The sequence below is a fragment of the Otolemur garnettii genome, unplaced genomic scaffold (genome assembly GCF_000181295.1).
Source record: "Otolemur garnettii isolate 467f Iridium unplaced genomic scaffold, OtoGar3 scaffold00006, whole genome shotgun sequence".
NCBI classification, from domain to species: Eukaryota; Metazoa; Chordata; class Mammalia; order Primates; family Galagidae; genus Otolemur; species Otolemur garnettii.
In genome coordinates this window covers 43,477,115-43,485,281 of record NW_003852401.1, presented here as the reverse complement: position 1 = coordinate 43,485,281, position 8,167 = coordinate 43,477,115, and the positions used below count along the sequence as shown (strand labels likewise).

General features: G+C 43.0%; 1 protein-coding gene across 2 annotated transcripts in view; it reads right to left on the bottom strand.

Annotated features, from left to right (window-relative positions):
- NAA35 (N(alpha)-acetyltransferase 35, NatC auxiliary subunit) overlaps positions 1-8,167 on the bottom strand; it is a 101,432-nt gene extending 93,265 nt beyond the window's left edge. The window contains exons 1-2 of one of the 2 annotated variants that reach the window (XM_003782990.3): positions 8,043-8,167; positions 7,043-7,171 (exon numbers count right to left, since the gene is read on the bottom strand). In XM_003782990.3, coding sequence (XP_003783038.1) covers positions 7,043-7,166 — 124 coding nt within the window. In that variant the 5' untranslated portion in view covers positions 7,167-7,171; positions 8,043-8,167. Of the gene's footprint in view, positions 1-7,042; positions 7,172-7,910 lie in introns of both variants that reach the window. The other variant, XM_023508328.1, reaches the window with a different exon arrangement.

Genomic DNA, 8,167 nt, shown 5'->3' with positions numbered 1-8,167 from the left:
ATTTTTTGGTTGCAGCCGTCATTGTTGTTTGGCGGGTCCGGGCTGGGGATTCGAACCCGCCACCTTAGGTGTACGTGGCTAGCGCCTTAGGTAAATGAAATTTCTAAGTCAGCGGTTTGTAATTCTGAAAGCATCATTAAATATGGAAAACCAAATAAAGTATTAAGATCAGACACTTCTTTTTCTCAGTACAAACTGTCAGATCCCTAATAGCCAAAGAGATCATGAGGTAATACAATGCAAAATAGAGGATAGTTTAGACGTGAGAAAAGCCTGCCCATAACTCTTGAAACTCCACAAAGAAAGCAAAAGCCCCCAAAGAGTGAAGCTTTTTTCTGCATTCCTTAAAGGCTTTGGGTAATCAGAGGACTCTGGCAGAGTCTCTCATATGTTACCAAAGATAGCAAAGAGGAAGAAAGAAGAAAGAGGAGTATAAGTAAACGGAAGAACAATCTTAAGGATGCAGAAGGACTAAGCACATAATTTAAAACAGGATTTCAGTTGGCTGATAAAAAAACATTCCCAAAAACAGTATCCAAGAAGAGAAAAAGCAGAAAGGCCTTTAAATACACACACACACACACACACACACACACACACATCCAGCATGAAGGCTCATCCCTGCAATCCCAGCACTTCTAAAGGCCAAGGCAGGAAGACTGCCTGAGGTCAGGAGTTCGAGACCAGCCTGAACAAGATAGTGAGATTTCTGTTGCTATAAACAATAAAAAAAAAACTAGCTGGTCACAGAGGCACACCCCTGTAGTCCCAGCTACTCAGGAGGCTGAGGCTGGCGATCTTTTCAGGTCAGAAGTTACAGATTGCAGAGAGCTACTGCTGATTCCACTGCACTCTAGCCAGAGCAATAAAACAAGATCCAGTCTCCCAAAAAAAAAAAAAAACAAAGAAAAATTGATGTGTACATATATGTGTGTGTGAGAGACTAGGAAAGCTTTGAGACAGACTGGGTTATGTTCCATCATTTCGATTCCAAGAAACACAGTCAACAGCATCCTTTCTGATTCATCCGTGCAAGTTTCAACTTGCTCAGCTTATTAGTGTTGCTGGGAGGGCTTTATTTGTTTCCATCCACAGACATTTCACTTTTCTTGATTTTTGTGTGTCTGAAAACTTTTGTAATGTCCCACATATACATACACACACACATACCCAGAGACTTTGAACAGGTAGCAAAATGAGGTAGTTTAAATTAGGCAAAATTTCCTAGGAAAGGAAAGCCTACAGATATTACTTAAAATAATCACATATGGCCTATTGGGTAAAATTAACAGTGATGGTGCCATAGATTCAAAATAATTTGAGGGGGAAAAAAAAAACAAGTCTGGAGAACAATTATAGGAAAAGTGGAGAGAATGTGAGTAGTACTGCCTAACAGGAAATAAAAGAAATTATCTAGGGCAGCACCTGTGGCTCAGTGAATAGGGCACTGGCCCCATATACCCAGGGTGGTGGGTTCAAACCCAGCCCCAGCCAAACCGCAACAACAACAACAACAAAATAGCTGGATGTTATGGCTGGTACCTGTAGTCCCAGGTACTTGGGAGGCTGAGGCAAGAAAATCGCCTATGCCCAGGAGTTGGAGGTTGCTATAAGCTGTGATGCCACAGCATTCTACCAAGGGTGACAAAGTGAAATTCTGTCTCTTAAAAAAAAAAATTATCTAAGAAGTTTGTAGTACATCTAGGAACTCTGAAGTGCACTAAAAGAAGAATAAGTAAAAATGTGTGGGAAAACAATGCTGTCATCAGTGTGCAGATTTTATGATACCAAAAAAACTGCCCTAGAGTCTAGCAAAATGCCATCACACTGTCACCAGAGACTACTGTGACAGTTAAAGAAAAGGATTTAGGGTGGTGCCTGTGGCTCAAAGGAGTAGGGCAGCAGCCCTATATGCTGGAGGTGGCGGGTTCAAACCCAGCCCTGGCCAAAAAAAACTGCAAAAAAAAAAAAAAAAGAAAGAAAAGGATTTAATCTTATATGTTTTTAATTTAGGATCTTAGAAAGTTACTATAACAGAAGTCTAAATTATAATTAAGAGTAGGAGTCTGATTATTTTGAGAAGAGAAAACAAATTATTAATACCACAAAGTCAAGAGCTACCAACAGTCTTCAATCCTAAATCTATATATAAAGATTAATTCTTTATCGATGTTTTCTTTCTTTTTTTTTGTAGAGACAGAGTCTCACTTTATCACCCTCAGTAGAGTGCCGTGGGTGTCACACAGCTCCCAGCACCCTCCACCCCCTGGGCTCAAGCGAGTCTCCTGCCTCAGCCTCCCAAGTAGCTGGGACCACAGGCGCCCGCCACAATGCCTGGCTATTTTTTGGTTGCAGCTGTCACTGTTGTTTGGCGGGCCTGGGCTGGATTCGAACCCACCACCTTAGGTGTATGTGGTTGGCGCCTTAGCCACTTGACCCACAGGTGCTGAGCCAATGTTTTATTTCCAAGAAATATACCTCACATTTGTGCCACCTGACTCAGTGTAAGTTAGAGCTAGTTATGAAAGAGTTAATAGGATGGTATGACAATAAAATGGTATGTCACCTACCCCAATCACTGAAGCAGGGATTAAACTGTATCTCCTACTCAAGTTCTCCCCACAAAGAAACAAGCCTAATTTATGATGACATAACATTAATGCCAACCCAAAGCATCTCTCCCACCAATATCTGAAGCTACTTTCAATTCTTCCTATAACTCAAGAGAGAAAGTATATACAAGTGTGTATGAAAGCAAACAGTGGGACTAAAATCAAGAAGACCCTAAAAATCATACTTAGCTGAAAATTTTTTTTTGAGACAGTCTCTCTCTGTTGCCCTAAGTGCTATGGCATTATCATAGCTCATAGCAACCTCAAACTTCTGAGCTCAAGCAATCCTCTTGCCTCAGCCTCCCAAGTAGCTGGGAGTAGAGTACAGGCATGTGCCACCACATCTGGCTAGTTTTTCTATTTTGTTTTTTAAGTGAAGATGAGGGTGTTGTTCTTGCTCAGGCTGGTCTCAAACTCCTGAGAGCAATCCACCTGCCTCAGCCTCCCAGAGTGCTAGTATTATAGGCATGAGCCACTGCACCCTTCAGCCTGAAACTGAATTCTCAAGATGGTCTTTAAATTGTGGTATGCACAACCCTAGGTAAACATGTCCCAGGATACTAAGACAGGATAAATTAAAAATTGTACTGCTGCCTAGTGCCAATTTAGGAGGGAAAGACCATTAACATAAATGGAAATGTGTAAAATGCAAACTTTTCCAAGAATTTCTAAGATAAAGCAAGAAATTATAAGGATATCTCATGTTTATGAATGAGCTGCTTTAAACTCCACCCACAAGATTGGGGAAGGAGTGACTGAGGAGTGTATGTGCCCACTCTATTCTGCTGTCACTCAGGGAAATGTTTAAGGAACACATCCTTTCTCATCTTCCTGTCACGATTCCAGCATTCACTATTTGAGCCACATGAACCTTCTTTGTCCTCATACATAATCCTTCTATTTCATTCTATCCTATTCCAAGGTCATTAATACCTCAACGTGAGCTAAGTACAAAAGCTTGTCTCTCTAAGGTTACAGGCTCTCTTCATCCTGATCCATCACAAATTATACCGGTATATTAATCTTCTTTACACACTTTCAACACTGAATTAAATCCCTGAGTAACAACACTTAATCAAATGCCCACTGTAGACCAAATCCTTTACATCTACTACTTCATTTAATCCCCCAAAATGTTAAAAAGTAGCAGCTCTATATTACAGAGGAGAAAACTTAAGATTCAGATTATCTATTCAAGGAAACTGAGCTAATACGTGACAGAGTTAGGACTCTAGTCCATGCCTGACTTCATGCAGCTACTCTGTCCACCTGAATATAAAGGGGAAATACACTTTCAATTTTATACTCAAAATCGTTACAGACTGCCCCATAAAACAAGCTCAACCTAAAAAGACACAGGCAAAAAAAAAAAAAAAAAAAAAATCAATGGCACTAAAGACCCTCTATATTTACCAACATTAAAAACTGTTCAAACATGGGCGGCACCCGTAGCTCAAGGGGTAGTATGTGGGTCACATACACCGAAGCTGGCGGGTTCGAACCTGGTCTGGGCCAGCTAAAATCAACACTGACAACTCCAACAAAAAAATACCTGGGCATTGTGGTAGACACCTACCGTCCAGCTACTTGGGAGGATGAGGCCAGAGAATCACTTAAGCCCAAGAGTTTGAGGTTACTGTGAGCTGTGACGCCACGGTACTCTACCAAGGGCAACATAGTGAGACTCTGCCTCAAAAAAAAAAAAATTGTTCAAGCAGAATCATTCACTATTCCCCAAACATAACATTTTCATTGAATTCTAGATCATATGGTTCATCTCAACTTAGAATAATTCTATCACCTTTACTTACAGAAATTCAATCTCTCCTTTAAAGGCCTACTCAAGCCACATATCCATCATAAAACCTTCCCCACTTAGGTTCATATAGATCACTTAAAATCAATGCACAACAACATATACTATCCACAGTCTTAAGATTGCAGAGCACAAAAATTATACCATTTACTTACAATTCTTTCTCTCTCCCCTAGATGGACATACATGGGAAGTCACCCAACCCCCAGTCTAATGTTTTTTCCACTATCTCATGAGGCATACTTTAACAAAACATATATTTCAAAACAAAGGGTAGACACATGATTTGCCATTTTGCTTATATCTGGAAGGCTCTTTCCACAAGCAGTTGCTTCAAGTCTTTTCTTTCAGAACACTATTCAAACATACTCCAACTCACTATCACCAAAAGACCTAAGCTTTTTGGAAAAACAGAAGCCATCAGGTGTGAATTCCTCCACCATTCCTTCCTAGCCACTTAAAAACATACCTGTACTTTCACTGTCCTAAGCTCAGTTCTTCTTGTTTCAGTGTCCCTGTGCTTTTTCTCAAGCTAATTTCTCTACTTAAATAAAAAAGAAAACAAAAACAAATAAAAATAATAATTTCTCTATATTCCTGATTTCATCCTCTCTTTAAAGTTTAAGTTCTCACTCTAATATTTGTTCCTTTCTCTTATCTTCAGTATCTCCATAGGGTTCTTTCCCCTCAAACAACAAATATGCCCATTTCTCCTCCAATCATTTATTAAATTTAACAATATGTGCCAGGCACTGTTCTGTATGCTAGGGTTACAGACAAGATTTCTGTCCTCACAGAGCCTATTTTCCAATGGGTGAGGCTGATAACACAAGAAACACTAAAAAGGGCTGAGTGTGGTGACTCACACCTGCAATCCTGGCACTCTGGTAGGCCAACGCTAGTGAATTCTTTGAGCTCCAAAGAGTGAGATTCCATCTCTACTAAAAATAGAAAAGCTAGTCAGGTGTGACTGTGTGCACCTATAGTCCCAGCTACTTGGGAGGCTGAGGCAAGAGGACTGCTTGAACCTAAGAGTTTAAAGCTGCTATGAGCTATGATGATACCATTGCACTCTATCCAAGGTGACAGAGTGAGACTCTGGCTCAATAAAAAGTAATAACAATAATAAGGCTTGAAATGATGGCTCACACCTATACCTGCACTCTGGGAGGTTGAGGTAGGTGGATCATCTGAGTTCACAACTTTGATACCAGGCTGAGCCAGAGCGAGACCTCATCTCTAAAAATAGCTGGGCATTGTAGCAGGTGCCTATAGTTCCAGCTAGTAGGGAAGCTGAGGCAAGAGAATTGCTTGAGTCCAAGAGTTTGAGGTTGCTGTAAGCTGTGACACCATAGCACTCTACCAAGGGGGACAACAAAGTAAGACTGTCTCTAAACAAAACAAAACAAAAAAATTAAAATGATGGTTTCTGACAAAGATTAGCACTACAAAGAAAATAAAACAGGGTTATCAACTGAGGTGGAGCCAGAGAAATGAGAAATGGATGAATTGCTTAGAGTTGTTTTGAGGTCCTCACTCAGGAAATAACATCTAAGTGGTTAAAAAGAGCCAGCTGTGGGAAGGCCTAAAACAAAGCAATTTAAGACATAGAAAACAGGCTCGGCACCTGTGGCTCAAGTGGCTAAGGCACCAGCCACATACACCTAAGGTGGCAGGTTCAAATCCAGCCAGGGCCCGCCAAACAACGATGGCTGCAACCAAAAAAAAAAAAATAGCCGGGCATTGTGGCGGGCGCCTGTGGTCCCAGCTACTTGGGAGGCTGAGGCAGGAGACTCACTTGAACCCAGGAGTTGAAGGTTGCTGTGAGCTTTGATGCCATGGCACTCTACACAGGGGGACAGCTTGAGGCTCTGTCTCAAAAAAAAAAAGACATACAAAACAAAATCCAGGAACCACCTTGGAGAGTATAATAAGGAGACAAAAGGATCTTGTGCAGGGAATATAATGAAGCTTCAGAGGGCATGAATACAAAAATGAAATCTGAGTAGTAAGGAGGGACCAGGTTTTATAGGCCATGGGGAAAGAGTTAGGATTTCACTCTACCTACAAGGAAGCCAGTGAAGTGTCTTAGGAAGGGAATAATGTGATCTGATCATTTTTCACATCTCAAATATACAAAAATACTACTGTCCTTAGGTCAATATAATTACTGTTACCCCAGTTAGAAATTACCGCTATGTGTCCTTTAACCTGTTACTTAAAGTTTAAAAAGTTAATTTTTAAAAAAGCCTGTGGGAGAATTGCTTGCGCTCAGGAGTTTTGAGGTTGCAGTGAACTGTGATTGCAGGACCACCACACTCCAGCCTGGGTGACAGAGCAAGGCCCTGTCTCAAAAAAAAGAAAAGAGAGGGGAAAAAAAAAAGCAGCAGCCACAACTTGTGTATTTAATGCAATACCAAAAAAATAAAAATAATACTGTCTTTAAACAAAAGTTAAAATTAGAGGGCAGAGACAACTGTGGTTAACAAACTTGATAAACCATACTTACCTGTTGATTTCTTTTCACTTATTGAAATAAGTTTAGAAATCACCACCATGACTTTATTTTACCCTTTCCAGATTTTTAACCTCTAATCCAAAAATTCAAACTCACCTCGACAAGCTTCTTCAAAATCTTGGGTAATGTCCACCCAGCTTGTATTGCTTTTTTCCATTTTTTCTGGTATACTGAGCTCCCATCCTGAATCTTCGTCATCTACAGAAGCTTTCATAACCATTATGCCTGTAAAAATAACACTGATGTAAGGGAGAGGATGTGGCTTTCAGGGCAAGAGTATTTGCTAAAATGTGTTTTTAAGTATTGGATGAAAGTCTTACTAAACTCTTTAAGCAGAACTCTTCTGTGTCTGAGGACTATACTGCCAAAAATTACCTTAATGCAATTAATTAACGCTTCTGCGTATTTACTAATAACTCATCACCTATCAAGACTCCTGAGTTTGCCTTTCCACTATTTAAGAAAAATCACAAGCCATCTCGCCCTTGGCCCAAGCAGCAGCAACTCCAGAGAGTCCAACTTTCGACACCGGCCACAAATGACTAAGGCACTATTCAGGGTCCCCTCTCGCGGCCCAGGACCCCATGCGACAACTACTACTTAAGCCAAGCTGGCCTTTCACCTGGCCAGAGCTCGCGGGCCAACCTCTCCGGGTCGCGGCAGGACTCAGGCACAGCCTTAGCCAAGAGAGGGGTGACGAGGGAGAGGGACGAGGTGCGGGCACGCACCGCAGCCCACCGGCCAAACCCAGGGCAGGGGCGCACCCGAGGCGAGGAGCCGCTCCACCTTCGCCCCGCCTGGGTCAGCCCGGCCCAGCCCCGGCCCCACAGGGCGCAGAAGCAAGGACAGGACTGTTGCCGCGCGGGAGGGCGGGCACGCCCGGCGCTGGGTCGTCGCCCCGGTAACAGCTGGCAAGGCCCGGGCCTCGGCGAACAGCGGGCACTAGGGAACCCACGGCTCCTACCTGAGGCACGGCAGGAGGGCCGGGGCCGCAGGGTGACCTGGCGTCCCCAGGGTCCGCTACACACGCGGGGGGCTGCGGCTCTCAGACACGCGAGCGAGAGGGTCTCAATGGCTCCGGAGGGGCGGTCCCTACCTACTTCTCCCGTGGTCACCCGCGCCGCCACGCACCGTCCGAACCACGGAAATAACGACGCCGCCTTAGCCGCCGCCGCCCCCTCCCCTCTCTGCCCAGCCCGACCGGCCGCCTGCGCGCATGCG